Source organism: Rhinichthys klamathensis, unplaced genomic scaffold, assembly GCF_029890125.1.
Source record: "Rhinichthys klamathensis goyatoka isolate OS25496 unplaced genomic scaffold, OSU_Roscu_1.1 h1tg000059l_1, whole genome shotgun sequence".
Taxonomy (NCBI): Eukaryota; Metazoa; Chordata; class Actinopteri; order Cypriniformes; family Leuciscidae; genus Rhinichthys; species Rhinichthys klamathensis.
In genome coordinates this window covers 10,265,572-10,285,204 of record NW_026606604.1, presented here as the reverse complement: position 1 = coordinate 10,285,204, position 19,633 = coordinate 10,265,572, and the positions used below count along the sequence as shown (strand labels likewise).

The 19,633-nt window shown below is 38.4% G+C and overlaps 1 protein-coding gene across 2 annotated transcripts; it reads right to left on the bottom strand.

Moving 5' to 3' along the window:
- klhl14 (kelch-like family member 14) lies at positions 1-18,911 on the bottom strand. Of its 2 annotated transcripts, none has more exons than XM_056249335.1 (9): positions 18,308-18,911; positions 16,769-17,672; positions 14,930-15,051; positions 7,847-7,936; positions 6,030-6,108; positions 5,650-5,840; positions 4,612-4,770; positions 4,281-4,438; positions 1-1,185 (listed from the first exon to the last, which is right to left on the bottom strand). In XM_056249335.1, the coding sequence occupies exons 2-9, from the start codon at positions 17,647-17,649 to the stop codon at positions 1,045-1,047; spliced, it is 1,821 nt and encodes a 606-aa protein (XP_056105310.1). In that variant the 5' UTR covers positions 17,650-17,672; positions 18,308-18,911; the 3' UTR covers positions 1-1,044. The 2 variants fall into 2 exon arrangements, with proteins under 2 accessions (XP_056105310.1, XP_056105309.1); XM_056249334.1 differs by lacking the exon at positions 18,308-18,911 and adding an exon at positions 17,875-18,252.
- Positions 18,912-19,633: the final 722 nt, after the last annotated feature.

Below are 19,633 nucleotides of genomic sequence, written 5' to 3'. Positions count from 1 at the left end.
ATCCAGAAATTCAGTTTTTATTTTCATAGACTAAATGTAAAGAACATAACAGGATTTGAGAATAAATCCTATGAGCACAAAAATGTTCCACTGCAAGCGATTATTTACAACGATGAAAAACATTCCCTTTTCTCATCTAAAGGGCCATCAAACACCAGTGCAACAGATTCAGATTTCAGATCACGTCTCAGAGAAACCAATCAGGCCAATAATTTATATGATTTAAAATGTCTGATTTTATAATGGGCAATTTTCTGAAATAAAGCAGCCTGATGCTTAAAATAGGCACTGTGAGATATAAACAGATATGAACATAAACAAATATGTATCCACAGCATAACACAATAAGCTTTCCACTTTACGCCATGCATATATACCACATGGCTAAATAAATAACATACTGATTGTTCAAACAATAAATCATAACTTGTGTTTTACTGAAATGTTTTTTTTTTTTATAATTAATAACTGACATTTATTCCCCTCTCATCTGTACAAATAACAATATGCCACTTAAGTATGGCGGCAATATCAATAACAAGCAGACGTGGTGTGATATATATTAAATAGCTGATATCTACTCTACAGCGTACACAGAATCATGAGTTTTGCTTGTAAAACAAGAGTATTCCTTTGTCAACCCTCTTCAGCATCGCCTGAATCAGCGATTTCCACAAAACACAAAGTACGTATGGAAGCTATATCGATTTGGTTCCAAAAAGTATGCGTACGCTACTGTATGCCAAGTTAAGCAAAAACATTTACCATAAAAAAAGGATTGAATGTGAGCAGTTGAATGTCAACACACGTGAGCATCAAATACGCAAAGTTGATGATTATATCAGTTTAAAACTTTTAAGTATGAAAGAAACAAAGTGCTCTTGTCAGACCAGTAAAAAAATAATAATCTGTACACCTCATCACCTCCTGTTCAAAAGCTGGGGGCGTTCCGTAGGGAGAGTCACCTCATTTGTTTGATTCATTGATTCAGCGATTGACTTTCCATCCCGACAGGTTTTTCCTCTTTTTCGCCATTCTATATAGTTATTTGTTAAATGGTAAACAGGCCGGCAGTATGACTGTGGCACAGGCCGGCCCGGCTAAAGGTTCAGCCACCTCTCCTTCCATTTCTGTCCATGAGCCTTTCTCTGGGCTGTAACAAATGGTGGATGACTTGTATGCCCCCTGCAAGAGATGTTCAACTAGTTATTCTCACAAGATTTCATACTTCAAAATGCTTCTTTATGCATTTCACAGTCTTAAACAACAACAACAAAAAAAGTCATGATTTATGTTTCATACTTCAGAAGAACTACCGTTAAGGGAACATACGTAGTGAGCAACGATGCTCCTTGGTTTTCACTGTGCATTGTGGGACTTTTTAGGGAGTGAATGGCTGCGTCTGAAATAACATACTCTCTTGAGTAGGTTCTTATTTTGGACAAGTAATTACTTCACAAACGTTCTATATAGTATGAATGTGTGTAGTACAGGTCCTTCTCAAAAAATTACCATATTGTGATAAAGTTAAAGATAAAAATTTAACTTTCATATATTTTAGATTCATTGCACACCAACTGAAATATTTCAGGTCTTTTATTGTTTTAATACTGATGATTTTGGCATACAGCTCATGAAAACCCCAAATTCCTGTCTCAAAAAATTAGCATATCATGAAAAGGGTCTCTAAACGAGCTATTAACCTAATCATCTGAATCAACTAATTAACTCTAAACACCTGCAAAAGATTCCTGAGGCTTTTAGAAACTCCCAGCCTGTTTCATTACTCAAAACCGCAATCATGGGTAAGACTGCCGACCTGACTGCTGTCCAGAAGGCCATCATTGACACCCTCAAGCAAGAGGGTAAGACAGAAAGAAAGTTCTGAACAAATAGGCTGTTCCCAGAGTGCTGTATCAAGGCACCTCAGTGGGAAGTCTGTGGGAAGGAAAAAGTGTGGCAAAAAACGCTGCACAACGAGAAGAGGTGACCGGACCCTGAGGAAGATTGTGGAGAAGGACCGATTCCAGACCTTGGGGGACCTGCGGAAGCAGTGGACTGAGTCTGGAGTAGAAACATCCAGAGCCACTGTGCACAGGCGTGTGCAGGACATGGGCTACAGGTGCCGCATTCCCCAGGTCAAGCCACTTTTGAACCAGAAACAGCGGCAGAAGCGCCTGACCTGGGCTACAGAGAAGCAGCACTGGACTGTTGCTCAGTTTTGCATGTCATTCGGAAATCAAGGTGCCAGAGTCTGGAGGAAGACTGGGGAGAAGGAAATGCCAAAATGCCTGAAGTCCAGTGTCAAGTACCCACAGTCAGTGATGGTCTGGGGTGCCATGTCAGCTGCTGGTGTTGGTGCACTGTGTTTTATCAAGGGCAGGGTCAATGCAGCTAGCTATCAGGAGATTTTGAAGCACTTCATGCTTCCATCTGCTGAAAAGCTTTATGGAGATGAAGATTTCATTTTTCAGCACGACCTGGCACCTGCTCACAGTGCCAAAACCACTGGTAAATGGTTTACTGACCATGGTATTACTGTGCTCAATTGGCCTGCCAACTCTCCTGACCTGAACCCCATAGAGAATCTGTGGGATATTGTGAAGAGAAAGTTGAGAGACGCAAGACCCAACACTCTGGATGAGCTTAAGGCCGCTATCGAAGCATCCTGGGCCTCCATAACACCTCAGCAGTGCCACAGGCTGATTGCCTCCATGCCACGCCGCATTGAAGCAGTCATTTCTGCAAAAGGATTCCCGACCAAGTATTGACCATTGAGTGCATAACTGAACATAATTATTTGAAGGTTGACTTTTTTTTTTGTATTAAAAACACTTCTTTTATTGGTCGGATGAAATATGCTAATTTTTTGAGAGAGGAATTTTGGGTTTTCATGAGCTGTATGCCAAAATCATCAGTATTAAAACATGAATCTAAAATATATGAACGTTTAATTTTTATCATTACATTATGGAAAATAATGAACTTTATCACAATATGCTAATTTTTTTAGAAGGACCTGTATGTATGTAATCCGAACGTACTACATGCGCCATGTTGTCATTATTATGTGACCTACAGCGTCGCTTCACTGCCATTCACAAATCCTCTCCCGTGGCCTCATGGGATAGTAAAGTGTCCATCATATGCACACTTCAGAATCTTGCCAGAAGTAGTCGGTCATCTGGGTACTTTTTACCTACTCTTTTAGGACTGTGAATTCAGACATACTTCTTTTGTCACATACTGTTTATCGCCTACTATATATATAGTAGGGAAGTATGCGATTTCGTATGCAGCCATCGGGATTTTGTGTTTGAAACAGCCCTTAAAATGACTACTGATCAGACTGAGACCCAATGTGTAATATTTATCAGAACTCTACTTGTATTACATTTGAATTATAGGTGCATGATTCTGGATAAATTGAGAATCATGATATTTTTGGTTTCAAATGGAGATCACGATTTTCCAACGACTCTGTCCGAACAGACGACTAAACAAAATAAAATGTAATTTACTAGAGGTTCTGACAAATAATGAATTGCTTAAAATTTGTTTGAATTATTTAAAACGGTTTGAATGAATAAAACATCATCACTTGTCGCCACCTAGTGGTGAACAATGTAATCGATACAATTGTTTTTTTTAAAGCGCCAAGTTACTTACAAAAGGTGATTTGCCCCGTAGAGTAGACATCAGTGTTTCTATCCAAATCATAAACTTTTATCTCAGTACTTCTGTGATAATTTGAATTATTGTAATACAGAAATAACAATACTGTGTGGTTGAAAAGACTGTTTGTGAAGCTGTTTCATACCAACATGATAAGTGCTCTCTCTGGATCAGTGAAAGTGTGAATGTAGAACGTTCCGATACGATTTTGTCAAAGGTTTAATAGACACAGGTGAATCATGATAGTTTAGGAATTAGATTGCGTGGGTGTTTGAATGGAGATCGCAATCTTTTAACGATTAATCGTGCAGCTCTAATTTGAATAATAAACGTTTTTGTACTGAGTGTTAAAAATAATCAAAGATTTTAGGTGAAGTGTGTCATTTCTTCACTACTATCCATATCAGAATGGCAAAAATAGTGGTTGTTTTCAAACAGGTTTCCTGACTGAACCCCTCTGCCATTGGTCGGTTAAACAGATAGCCCCACCCCCAACCTCACACCATAGGTTGAACCAGTTTTGCCATAGCAGCTTATTCAGGGGAATCAACCTACAATCTATATCTTCTATATCTATATCCAGGATTTAAGTGAGATGTGTTTACCATGCTCCAACTGTAGCCCCCCACCAAGTAAATACTGTCATCAAGAACAGCACATCCAGGCCCGCTGCGTCCCTCTAAGATGGGCGTTTGCAGGATATTCCACTGATCTGCTTTAGGATCATAGCATTCAACCAGCATCACATCCAGATGAGAGAATCCTACACACAGAAGAAAACAGTCAGGCGTATATGCCAAGATCTTACTTTGCAGAGGCGTCTAAGTGTTGCAAGCTTGGAATCTAATCATTGAATGAAACTATATTGATCACTGTTGTGTACACAGTCAGTGCGGCCCCTGCTGCTGAGGGTTGGTTTACGGCTATATAAATTACCCTTTAAGTGGTTGCCCCCAATAGCGTAGAGGCGGTCGTTCATGCCTGCGAGAGCGTGTATGGCTCGCTTAGTGTTCATGTCCTGTTTCCGAGCCCACACGTCCATCACGGGGTCGTAGCAGTACAGCCAAGACACGTATTCGCCGTTGTGAACCCCACCTGAAGCATAACATACACAATACCAGTTTCAACGTAAGGACAAGTATAAGTTTATTAAAAAAATTAAGTCAACATGGAATCAAAATTGACCGTATTTACTTTCTGAATGAACATTCCTGGTCTTTTTTTTATCCAAAGAGACTTACATTGGATTGGATATATAAACCTCAGTTCATGCATTCCCTGGGAATCAAACCCATGAACATAATACTATACTGTTTAGGCTATAGGGATGATTCACGTTATTCTAAAGGATTTTTTTTTGGTCTATTCTGAAAAAACGTTCCTTTTTGGCTAATGTACTGTACTTTTAAGTACTTTTCGCCCAATCATGTATCATATAGAGAGAGACCTTGTAACACTTTAGTTGAGGGTCCAATTCTCACTATTGACTAGTTGCTTATTAGCATGCCTATTACTTGGATATTGGCTGTTTATTAGTACTAATAAAGCACACATTATTTCCTTATTCTGCATGACCATATTCTACATCCCTTAATAATCGTACCTAATACCTACACTTAACAACTACCTTACGAACTATTAATAAGCAGTAATTAGGAGTTTGTTGAGGCAAAAGTCATAGTTAATAGTGAGAATCGGACCCTTAACTAAAGTGTGACCAGAGACACTTTTCACAATCCAATTAATTCCCAATGGATAAATTACTATTATTAAGTCCTGTCCAAATGCCATTTTATGTTGAATTTAAAATGCATTTAAAATAAAAGTAGCTGTTCTAGTGTTCAAAATAACATTGAACTGTGCTGTTAATAGTACAGCAAGTCACTTCCAGACCTCATCCCTGTAACGACACCTGTTAGTAACGTCTCAGAAACTTTGATTCATTCACTGTTTGGATGAGGTGTATCGTCAAACCTGAGATGTATATTTTCCCATTGTGCACGGCGCCTGCGTGTGCAGCCAGCGGCTGTGGAAGAGACGAAACGTAATTCCATTCGTTTGTCTCAAGGTTATAGGCTTCAACGCTAGACAGATAACCTGTCTCGTTCCTTCCCCCAACAACATACAAGTGCTTATCCAGGCAGCAAGCGAAGAAACTCGCTCTCCTGAAACAAAGACAAGATGAAAAGATCGTCTCTTAAAATCAGTCAACGTAGAGACTGTTTACAGCAAATATCCCAGTCGCAACCAAGAGTGAAAAATTCATCACAAAGGCTTAAGAAATAATTATAGCCATGTTATGAAGAGCTCTTATTATTTTATGAATAATAAGTCATTTTCAGAAGGCATCATACCTCTCCTGCATGGGCGGTAGTTGTATCCAGCTATTGAATCTTGGATCATACCGACTTACAAAGTTGGTGCTGTGTTTGCCTGCGAAGATGAAACGCATATTAGTATTATTTCACAGTTACATTATAAATATTGTTTAAAATAAAATAAAAACACTGATTTCATAGCTATAATACACATTTTATGAATTATAAAATCAATGTCAGTAGTGTAACAATACATCGTGCCACAATATATCGCAATACAAAAATGCAACAATACGTATCGTGGATAGTGACAATGGCCCTCATTTATCATTCTTGCGTAGAAACGGGTGTATATGTTGGCGTAAGATTATGCTTACACTCCTCTCACCGCCTGATTTATGAAGCTGTGCGTACCTTTGAAATCCAGGTGTACGCAATACCTGCCCTTGATAAATCCCGCGGCTGAAAAACGATCGTCATTAGAATAACACGCCCCTATATATTCAAGTCTCCGCTTCCCCCACGCCCTCATTTTACGCCATGTACACACGGAAGACGGCACAGAAGAGAAACTTCTCCGAAGTGGAGCCGAAATGACCTACAATAGTGTACAATAGTGATGATGATGATGTGATGTGGAGTACCATTCATTCACATTAATAATTGCATGACAATTTGTAATATTGTTCTTATTATTAGGCCTACCATTTACCATTACCATTTATGATTTTTATTATTAATGACGCTTATTGTTATTTAGAAGAAGAATGTCATTATTATTTAAAAGAAGAAGAATGTAATTTTTATTATTTTGTCAGTCTGAATTATTTTTTGGTCATTGAAAGCCTTTCATTACCGAACCCAGTCCGTGCGCACCTGCCGGGCCTAACCATGAAACGTCAGGTAAAGCGCACAGGCTCGCAACTGAAGGAATACATATGGCTACAAATCAAATGCTTTGGTAAAGTCACACAAATTAAAAATTTAAGTCCATGTTGCACAAAAATAAACACTGAAGTTTATAATTACTATTGTTGTTGTTGTTCATAATATATCATATCTTTTAGTTTGTCAGTGCGTTTTGTGGTGTTAGGGATTGTTTTTCTGCGCATTTCCGCACTAACTCAAAACGTGCGTACACCACCTCCTGAGCTGGCGTAGGATTTGAGCGTGCCGTACGCCAACGTCCATATTGATAAATCTCAAAGTCACCGTGGTTTTGGGTGTACGCCAGGTGTACGCTGGAAATTTGGTGTACGCACTTTTGATAAATGAGGGCCAATATGTATCGTGGATAGTTCCCCCAAAATAAAAATTACTGTGTCAGAATTTTTTTTTAAAGTTTTAGTGTCAGTACTACATTAAACTACTATACATAATGTTGATTATAATGTATAATAATGCAATGGGGGGATATTTGTGGGTCAGGATAATGCCAAATGTCTTATGTTACCAGTAAAAAGTGGCCTATACATTATTTTAAATATATCTAGTCAGTGACAGAGTGCAAGCATATTCGTCTAAAATAATTCTGTATTTTCAGCTTCAGAATCATGAATATTTTTATTCTGGTGTCTCTATTGTCCTTGGGTAACAAGCACCTAGTCCAAACCTATTCATTTAAACCCACAATGTAATATCAAAGTTAGCAGCATTTTAATCAAGAGTACATTGTTAACCTTTTATCATATGTCTTGGAGTATCGCAATAATATCGTATCGTGAGTTCAGTATCGTGATATGTATCGAATGGTGACATGAAGGTATCGTTACACCCCTAAATGTCAGTGATAACACTGATTCAGCACATGATTGTTTTACTCAGCTTTTCATAGACATTAATTCATGTTTTACCATTAGGGTTCCACTGGTCTTCTCCACCCAGTAAAAGCAGGAAGTTCTCCACCTCAACTACACAGTGATGGGCGCTGTTATACGGCATTACTGCAACACAGAGACACAACAGATGAGTCTAGTGCTTCATTGGCAGTGAGAAAGTGATACATCTGAATAGTGAAAGGTCAAGCCAATGATATTCATTTACAGTTTACACATAATGTATTAAATATGTAAAGGATAATGTAAAGTTAACAACCAATGCGGTAAACCCACTAATCCCACAAAGAAATAACACTCAAGAAACATTAAACCACTAAAATAATTCTATTTGTTCAGGATTTGACAAGTTTAACCATTCACTGCTATATTAAGTATATATATATATATATATATATATATATATATATATATATATATAAACACTGTTGTTTTAAAATGTGTGGAACTTAATTTGAAACTACTAGTTTTATATATCTCCATTTCAACCAATCGATATCGATTCTTAAATGACAAAATCAATCTTTCAGTCTATGCGTGAATAAAACTTCACTAGACATTATATATGCAGTCCAATAATCACAATAAGCTTTGTGTTTTGTTACTTTCCAAAAGATACAAAGTCTCATCTTTCAAATTCTGTCCTTTTTATAAGGAAATTCAAACAATAAATGCTGTTTTGATGCTCTTTGGGGCCCGAGTTCAAACGGCATCGGAGCGCGAGTGAACTGATCATCTCTTTCTCTTTACTAGTTACAGCACGAAATAAACATGAATGAACATCTCATGGCTCATGTAATCGCTCAATCAGTGTTTCAACTGTGGAAAAACGTCAATAAAACAGCTTGTAAACAATGTCACGTAGCATTATATTTACCTAAGGCAAGTCATTCAGTGTCCAGAACTCTAGAGAAGAGCATATCGCTAAATATATGCACTATATTTGCCTATATATTCATTATATTTTACTTAACCTGATAGTGATGTATTAATTATTTAATGTATGTTTAAATAAATCTGTCATGAAAACTAGTTATGACAGCCACAATGTAAATTACTATATTTCAACAGCGAATTGGAGTAGAAACATCATTTTATAATTAGATTTAGAATTTAATGTGAAAACTGCCTTATGTGCAATTTACATGTTTGCATATATATTTTTTTACTTTGGGCTCTGTTGTTAATTGTAACCTTTATTATAATATCAATGTGCAAATGTATTGTTAAAAGCGCTATACAAATAAATGTGAATTGAATTAATAGGGTTCCCTATATAGTTTACAATATTATTAGCTGAGATAAAAAAATATATATCCTCAAGAAAATGTTAATGTGTGTGTGTATATACATTTTTATCTAATTTTGTTTTAATGTGTATTTAATATTAATTCCGAGGAATCACGCAGATCAAAGTTGCAAAAATTGCAGTATCATAAAAAAAAAAAAAAAACATATTCAATATTTAGTTTGACCTCCTGAGGTTGACAGTCAACTTTTTCTGATGGTTACGGGGAAACAAATGAAGCCTTATTTAACTGCACTTTTCTCAATATTCTGAATAAAATGCTGTCACAACCAATCAAATAGTAGCCAATTCCTCATATTAACAGGTTTGTGGTAGATTTCTGATATGCTGCACTTTTCCTTCCTGTCTCCATCTTTTGTAATTCTCCAGCTCCTGCAAAAGTGACCCCCAGTTGAAATAGAGAGAAATGGTCTTAGGGTGACAGTCATAATGAACATGATCATGTTCACTCCATAAATCTCCGTCCGGTGCCCGTGCAGCGTAAATCAGTCGTACGCTAAGAGCCACCTGTCTGCCTCCATCATTCATTTCCACTGTCACATCTCCGCTGCCTGATGGATCACAGTTGCTGTAAAATTAGACAGCCTTGAATCGCGCTTTTTTCCCGATTGGCCTCTTCTACCGCAATCTAACTGGAGTCTGACGCACAGAGGCCTTTCCATTGAGAACGGATTCAGACTGACTCCGTCCCACGAGGGGAACCTCCCGACTGTCTCGCTGCACACAAAACCTGATTGACAGAGATCGACCTGTCAGGGAGAGAATTATTTGGCTTCTCTGGCGTCTGGAGCCATGCAAGGCTTTTGTGGCCAGCTGACATTTACTGCTGCAGACGTGACACACACACACACACACACGTCCCAACAGACTCAATGATTCAAATGATCAAGAGGTCACAGTCTAGGCTTTGGTATTGATCTTACAGCCTGATCTACACAGGTGCAGATGCATCATATTGCTAAACTGACTGATAAGAAGCCTGCACACAGTGAAGATATATGATATTGACTTTTAAAGGAACAAACCTCCTGAAATTCAGCTTAAAAGGTCTTTGTTTTTCAAAAAAAAAAAAAAAAATCTGGGATTAAAACTGAAAGATCTGAGGTAAAGTTTAAGACAGTGTATTGAGGAAATCTCATAAAGCCTGTCAGAAAAAAAAAGATTTTTTATTTTTAGGACCATATATATATAACTGCTATTATTTCAGTTTGGGAATTCATAGTATGTAAGTATTTATTCATCATTTTTATTTTACTGCTTTTTAATTCATGCGGATTCAAAAAAATTATAACAGTAAAAAAAAAACTATTACAGTAATATAAATTCAAATTCAATGAGAATCATAATAAAATAAAGAAAAAGTAAATAATAATAATACATTTATTTTATATAGCGCCTTTAAAAGTTGCTTTCTCAAAGCGCTTTACAGGCAAACAGAAAAAAAATACACACTTAAATACACAAATAAAACAGGAGGGATGCAACGATACCGCTTTTTCAAAACCGATCCGATCCGATCCCAAAATTCTGAGTATCGGCCGATACCGATACCAATCCGATACCAGTGCAGTTTTTTTTTTAAATCAAGTAGAATTTCTATAACTCTGTGTGTTGAACTGATAATCACTCTTTTGTGTGTTAAACACAATCTACTTAACACAGACAACTTAATTTTAAAGAAAAACAACAAATCCAAAAAATATATGATCATAATCTGTGACAAAAATGCTATAATAAACAAGATTAGTGGATAATTCAGCAGTGCAATTTAGTCTAGAAAAATCATGAGTGCACAATAATTGTATAAAATCTGAACATTTAGTGAAGAAAATTTAGGGGAACAAATAAGAGACAATAAGTGTAACACTAAATCTGGTCAAACATTACACATTGCTCTTTGTATTGTTGTAAAATACATTCATGAAAAACAAGATAACAAAAATCAAAAAGATAAATTATTATATATAGCCTGTATAGGCTACTATAAAATTGAGACATGTTTTAAATGTATAGCACAGCTGTTTAATGAGGCAGCAACATATGATAGATAGGACAGAACAAGAAAGGCTATTAATAATCTTTCATTGCGCAAAAGTAGTATTATATGATTATGAAAGGATCCAATACAGTGCGGCACACAGCGCTTATGCGCATCCCGAGCGCAGAATGATGCGCTTGAAGCAACACGGAGTCACAGCGCGCAGCGCGTCGAATCCGCATTGAACAGTTCAAAGCACAAAGGAAAGACATATCGATGCGTAGTGTATTATACACAGTATCTATGCAATCGTTTATTGAGCCTTTTCTTTTAACAGTTTTAAATTTCAGTTACTGTGCGCGTGAAGAACAATTATAGTGCTCTCTGACTCTAGGCTAGTGTTGCGATCTAACAGACGCCCGGTAGAAAGTAACATGATTTAGTTACAGCAATAAAGTCCAGCAATATAAAGTTGTTTTATGCTAAACCATAGACCTTTATCTACAGATCAAGAATAATAATAGTAACATTGAATCATCTTGATCTTGGAGAGTTTCATCGTGTTGCCTGTCGTAACAGAACGCGACGCGCTGTTAAATGCTGAATGGAGAATGACTGACAGCCGCAGCGGAGGGAAAAAGTTTACCAGGTCTTGAATTTAATGACTTAAATATTAATTTTTATCTCACATTATACTATATAATGGCTTCAGAACACTTATAAGATAGTGCACGAAAACTTTATGGTACTTGATAATGTTTTTGTGCCTTTTGTGGGGCTTAACAATAACACAGAATAATACGCACAATATCGGATTTGGATCGGCCTCCTCTGACCGATACCCGATCCGGCAAAAATGGCAGTATCGGAGCCGATACCGATACTGAGTATCGGATCGATGCATCCCTAAAAATGAATAATCAACTAAAAGCAATTCTAAAATAAAATGTTTTGAGACTAGAAAAGAGAAAAGATAGAAAAGTGCTTACTTGTCATGAAATGTAAATATAAATAAATAAAAATCAAATCAATCATTAAATAAATAAAAACAACTATAATATATATATATTCTATATATATAATATATAGGCTATAATATACTATATATCGAATATTTAGAATTCAGTTTCTGAATTCATTGTAGTAATGTAAGTATGTATTAATAATGTGTATTGAACTGCTTTTAATTTATGCTGCTTTAAATATAAAACTGCAAAAATAATGAGAGAATCATTGAGATTAATAGAAATGAAAAAAAGAAAAGTAAAATGGAAAAGTGCTTATGAAAATAAGTTCACCATGCAAAAAAAAAAATCTTAATGGCTATGAAAAAGTCTATTTTTTCTTAATGTAAAAAAAAATAAAAATCTTCATTTGTTTACTTCATGTTAATATGTCTAAAGTGAAAGTGGTGTTGTCACCAATCTAAAGGAACAACACAACGCCATGAAATGTGCAATATGGAATAATCAACTAATAACAGAAACAGTTTTGCATCGTCTGATTTTGACCATAGCACACTGAGTGCACAAGGTGGCAGTCTCAGCACACCCCAGAAAGCCAGAGAAGCAGAGAGGTGCAGCCAGTCATGAGAACCATCCTAAATAGTGCTGATGAAGGTTTTAATCAGTCCCTGTTCCCCCCCTTTTGGGTTTCGGCTCATTGCAAAGTTATGATTGAATGTTAATAACCTGCACACCCCAAACGACATCAAGGGGCTGCTGGTGTGTTCACAGGATGATTTTGCAGTTTGGTCGCTCCGCCTGGCCATGGGCCATTTAAGACTCGACGTCTGAGGCAGAAATAAAGGACATTACACTATGACCTTATGAGTGTAAGTTATATAGATCCAGATGTAATTCATTAATGAATGTTATGCATGCTGCCAAACGCTTACAAGCAGGTTTCAGAGCGTAAGGTGTCTTTGTAGGTCTCACACCTCAGCGACGCAGTGATTGGATGACTGAACGCAATCTTAGCCATAAAACAAAATGACTGCACGTCCGTTTATGTCCTTGTTTTCCCTCGGTAAGACAGACACTATAGAATCCTTTTAATTAAATCATAATACATTGTGTCTTGGCTCATTGCTAAATTACAAAAACGAACATCTTATATTGAGCTAGATAGAAGTAATTTAGGATTAGAATCCATTTATATGGTTTAAAAAGAGCTATAAAATTGGACTTTCAAAGAGTTTCGACTAGCCAAGTTTATCTCGAAACACATGAGCTGCTATGTTTTAAAAGAACAAACTCGAAGCATTTGCTATCCCAAAAGCCACTTGGAGCTTGCCATATACATAACAGTGTAACTGACACAAGTGCAGACAGCAACTGACTGACTCTGAACAAGTTCAGAGAGTTTATTTGCACAAAAATACGCGGTTTTAACTATCCGACTAACGGCTAGCACTGGGGCTAACAGCTAGCCGCAGTAATCACAAGCAATAGTACTTTTGACTCTGATGCATTATATCAACTAACAATTTGTTTCGAGGAAAATATGCAAATGCATAGGAAAGAAAAATCACCAAGAAGATCTCTTTATTGCCTCAATTGTTTCTCGTAAACAGCAGTGAAATTACATTTAGAGCAAATGAGACCTGTCTCCAGCTTCTCACCTGAGAAAAAGAGCCTTGTAATCTCCTCTAGATTTCAGAAGAGATCACAACAATGTCACAAACTGTGCTCAGATTTGCTAATGTCTGCAATCAAAAGTCAGAGATCTCAATATGAACTCAAACACTTAAGTGTCTTAAAGGGATACTCCACCCAAAAAGGAAATTCTGTCTTTGTTTACTCTTCCGCATAATGTTTCACACCTGTATGCATTTGTTTCTTCTGCAGAACGCAAAAGAAGATATTTTTAAGAACGTCGGGAACCAAACAATATTAGATCTTCATTTTATAGACAATACAACAACACTGACACATTTCTTAAAATATCTTGTTTTATGTTCCACAGAACAAGACAAACAAACAGTTTTGGAAGGGCATGAATAAATTAAGACCGAATTTTCATTTTTGGTTGGAGTATCCCCTTTAATTGTTGCTTTTAGACTGAAATGAAATTAAAAGAAGTGCAAATAGAAACTTTTGCTTTAGTCTCCTGATCATGTGCAACTTCTTCTAAAACGAAATCATCTGAGCTATGCCACCGTTATTTACACCGCTCTACTACATGTCTACTACCACTGGCTCTTTTGTGTCTTTCTCTGGTATTAGTAGAAACATCTGAGACAAAGTTGAGACTTAAATGAGACAAGACTCTATTATGACATAAATTTTTTTATGATTATGATGTCAATACTCAAGATTCCGACACATTTGATCTCTGCTTTTTTAAATCCGAAGAATTCTGGTTCTAATTCGTCATGCCAAAACACACAACAAACTACTGGCAGTATGCAAACTGCTCCTGTTCCTTCCCTGCTGCTCGCGAAGACAAATGCACTTACGAGAAGAACGTTTGCCCTAATAAAGCAGTTCAATAAGAATACGTGTCATCTTCTGATGATGAATCTTCCCGAGATCATTAGATTAGAATTAATCTTGCCGGCGCGCTTATGCAAAAAGACAGAAAAAACACATACACAAGTGAATCCAGGCGTTCCAGCTCCACAATGGTGTGAAGGCAGTCATGCTCTGATTAAAAAGTTACATTAAAAGTGATAGTGATACATCATTACCTCCTGCATCTCAGGAAGCTCTCGCTCTATTCTGCTCTGCGATGAAGCACAACCCAACGCAGGCAGGGTTCTTCCTGTGGAAGAGAAAAGATCTATGCTAGCAAGACAAGAGCATGCACTCACTTGTAAGGATCTTCCATGTCCTCTTTTCGTCGTCGTAGTACTGAACCAGATTACTAGGGAGGCGGTCTGGACCCGGAGGCAGGCCCCCAACCAACAGGAGCATCCGTTTGTTTGAGCGAATCCTGTGTTGCAGAGGGACGGGGAAACCGATTCATTAGCAAATCTGTCATTAGCTGTTATTAGTGCAGAGCAATTACATATTGAATGAGATGCCACAGCAAGGTAAAAGCGTGTACAAACACAGCAAGCCAAGCAGAGAACATGGGGAAATATGAATGCTGAATGACTCTATCACCACCGTCAAATGAACGGAAAAAAAGAAAACAGAAATGATTTTTATTATATCATTTGGATCAATTAAGCTCATTGCGATAATGCATCTCTATAACGGTTTGTAATCTGCGATGTTGATTCAAGTGACTAGTGTAAAACTCAATCTAATAACTCTTCATTATAAGTCTCATTTAAAACAGCAAAATCATGAACATAAGCACAAATAAATCATGCAACATTGCATTCGGTCACATTTTCACAGGTGCGTATGTTTATGTACAGTTATTTGTTTTAAATGCTATCCCTAAATGCCCCAAAAACTGTTATACCTGGAATATTGACAACTGTGCTTGTGATTCAAACCATGTAAATGTCTTGACTTTCTCTTATGTGCTCTTATCCCATTGGCCAAAGTCTTGCATGTGACTACTGTCTGTCATCGACATATCCAAATCACTGCTGCTTGTTTAGATCCTAAATATGCATCCATCCATCCATTCAGTCAATCAATAATTTAATTAAACAAATCAACTAATGTCGAATCAAAACTAAAAATTTTGGCTGCACATTATTATTATCAGTTTAGAGACCTTGCAGTTAGCCTCTTAGATTGAATAAGTGCTTAAAAGTCTGGGTGTTCAATATTTACAATCCCTGTCAGCTCTATAAGGTTGAGCCTGGGATGTAAATGGACAACTCTAGCCTTGGACAAACTACACACTCTTCAACACTTCATCATCAGGATGCTTCAATATAGTCATTCACTGATTTCATCTCATTCAAGTTCATGGATGACGCTCAGCAATTGATATCAACGCAGGTGAGGAGAGCTGATACACAATGAAGAGATGAGTGATTGCCAAATAATAACAATCAAATCCATATTCATATAGATATCAGGCCCCTTTGACTTTCATAACGTCTTAATTCCTGATTCCAAAGTTAAAAAAGAGACATTTAAAATGAGAATCTCATTGCAAACAATCTCTCACTCTCTCATATTCTCCAACAACTGATTCCAGTTTATTCCACGGTCACCTATTCCTGCTAATTATCCCATCTGCAGACTGCAATAATGTCTGCAGTATGCAAGCTTGCAACAGTGCTGAAATTAATCAACCCTGAAACAGCACTATGAGGAAAAGAATGAGGATCTCACTGATAAGGCAAAGCGTGGAAACTCTGTAAACCAATATGGATCAGATATTCCAACTCTAATCTAATTCAATTCACAAGTTAGCTATGCAGCACATAAGAATGTATGAGATCTTTGCTAAAGAAAAGATTGATCTGTTTACAGACACCTGTCACACAAGCCTGTTCCAATAGTATCAGGGCATGATCACGTGCACAGTGTGTTGTACTCTACATTTACATACTCGTGTCTGACATACACAACCTGACAAACTTGACTTTTCTTGACTTTATGACCAAAAATACATTTTCTTACTGTATGCAGTTTTATTTTATTTTTAAAAATCATGGATTTTTTAAATAAAATAAAAACACTAGTCTCTACACAAAAAGCATGACATGTATATGTTAAGAGCATGCAGAAGATCCTACCTGCTGGCTGTGGTCTGTCTGCAGTGCTGTCTGAAGGGCATCAGGTGGTAGTTCATGGCATCCATGAGCAGTTTCTGGCACACCTGGTCATTCCTCATAAAGTCCACCGACTGCACCCTCTCCACCAGCTCCGGGGCCGGGATGAGGGCGAAACGCAGGCGCTTCATCAGGTCGGGAGCGTACTGCATCCTGGTCTCCCTGTCATGCTCCAACCACAGCACAGACATCTGAAAGAGCGCCAGCTCCGACTCCACGGGCGGAGGCAGGGCGTCCAGCATGGCGCACATCTCCTCAAAGTTCAAGAGAAGCACGTCCTCCACCAGGTACTTGTTGGCGAGCTTCTTGGTCTCGTCCAGCCCGTGCAGAGCTGCGATCTTGCAGATCTGCTTGTAGTTTTGCACCGAGATCTGGTCGTTGAGGAACTGCACGCTGAGTTTGGTGATCTGGGGGATGTTGAGGATCTTGCTGACGGAGAGCACCTCCTCCACCGTGTCCAGGGAGAGGGTGACGTTGGCCGTGTAGAGGTACTCCAGCACCAGCCGCAGACCGATGGAGGAGCAGCCCTGGAGCACCAGGTTGTTGATGCTGGAGCGTGGGCTGGGCAGGAGCTTGTCGTCGGGGGAGGAGGACGGGGTGCCGCTGCTGCCCTGGTCCTTCGCCGCCAGCCCGTCTTCTCTGCTCAGCATGTGTGTGGAGAACAGGGACCTGAAGTACTGCGAGCAGGACGCCAGCACGGCTTTGTGGCAGTGGAACTGCTGTCCCTGAGCCGTGAGAGTCACATCGCAGAAGAGCTGCTTTCTCCACAGCAGGTTGAGACCGTGCAGCAGAGTGTCGCTGTGAGTCGGGTCAAACGTGGAGGTTCGGTCACCCGATCTGGACATGACTTCGGGGCTGCGCACACCTCCTGCGAGTAAACAATGCCATTGGTGCACTACACTGCATCAGACGGTTTTATAAAAGCATATGCATTCTGAAAGTATATCTCATTCATGCATGCATGCAAAGTTGGATTTGTGCATCTCAACAGTATATAATGCATGCATGCTAGTGGATCAGCTGCTTTAAAACAAGCACATGCATTAAAAACCACATGAATAGTTGCATACCCATCTATATGTCTCATGCATGCGTTCGTGAGCACGTCAAATCCAATGGTCGTTGTCGAAACAAACTATGCTGGGTTGTTGAAAAGCAAAGCCCACAATGTAGCCTCCAAAACTGCCCGCTATCTGTTATCCGGCCACGCAAACACACACCCCCCTACAAGACATAAATGCATGCACGCATTCCCCCCGATATGCGATACAAAAGCAATTAGTTTGTCTCCCGCAACATCAGCATCACCACCATAGATGTGCGGTTGCGCATCCCTTTGGTCGGCAACAACACAATGCAATCGCTCCGTTCAACAACACACGCGGTATTTATCACCCAATCTGAGACAGAACACCAGAAGAAACGGCAACTTTCAGCCCATGGAAAATTTACGCACAGTGCGCACCCGTGCTGAATGCTAGTAGTAGGTATCCAAAAACTTACCTGACTTAAAGAAAAGTAAAGCTGTGGCTCCTTCTGTGCACTTTCTTTGTTCAGTCCTGTTGGAAAAGTCTATAATCGATGGATCAGAATCCTAACCATTGATCCCCGCTCATTCAAGCTCATTGATCATTTATGTTTCCTCTGAATTAACAAGAAGAAGAAGTGTGTGTGAGTGTGAGAGGAGCTGTGTGCTTTCTGCAAGAGAAGAAGAAGAAGAAGAAGAAATATACGTGTGACAAATTATGCTACCAAGAAACAACACATCATTATCCTTGGGCCTGGGGCTCAGTGAGTCGTAACGAGAGTAATAGGAAATCCACGGTCGGGGAGAGAAACGGACGCGCATGGCCGGTGGAGAGAGACCGCGCAGGGGTATGGATGCTGGAGAGACTCGCAAAATTATGGCTCAAGGCTATTGTAAAAACTGTCGAGCGTAAATGACTGCGATTTCAAACATCTATGGAAAAAGAGGAGAGGGGAAAAGGCGAGTCTTTCCTCTCTTTCTCTCTGCGTTATGGAGAGAACCGTCAAGTTTTAGTGCGCATTGCTAATTAGTCAATTTCTCTGTTCCTTCACAGCCCGACGCCTCTGCTGCTGAGCTGAAACTGCTAATTTCTGGGACCAGCCTTTTTTTTGGGCTCTGAACGGGGGATGGATGAATGGCTTGTCTCGCACAAATGACAAAAAGCCCCCCTCTGCCTTAATCTCCATCGCCAAAATAACCCCATCTTTTTCTCCTTTTGCTTAGTCCTTCAAAAGAACGAACAAGGGACTTTGGGCAAACTTGTCTCGTGGTCTTGAGTGTGAGCATCATGGACATGACATGGAATGCAAATCAATGTATGTCTTAAAATGTAATGCTGGTAAATAAATATATATACACACACTGTATACATATAGTGTAATGAGCCAAATAAATGCATAGCTCTTTAGTTCTCCATTGTTTTAAACAGCTTTTTAAACACTGAATTTATTTGACAAGTCTGGAAGAGGAAAACCTTCAAATAAATGCCTTGACTTCTTTCAATTTCATATTCATAAGAAACTAAACATATTTAAGTAAGGTATATAGAGAGCATCATTATTTTTTGGGGAAAAAAATATTGACACTTGTGGTCACTGTGCATTACAATGCATCTAAAATAATGACCTTTGAATAGAGTTTTTTCCAGGTTAAATAGAGGCACCATCGTTTTATACTCATCCAAGTGTCTTGGTCAAACAACAGGCAACCGTGTGCGTATAGCTACTGAAACAGTCTGCAGAAAAAGCAGATAGCAGGTAACTAAATCTTCATATTATAAAATAATATAGTTGCTTGACATG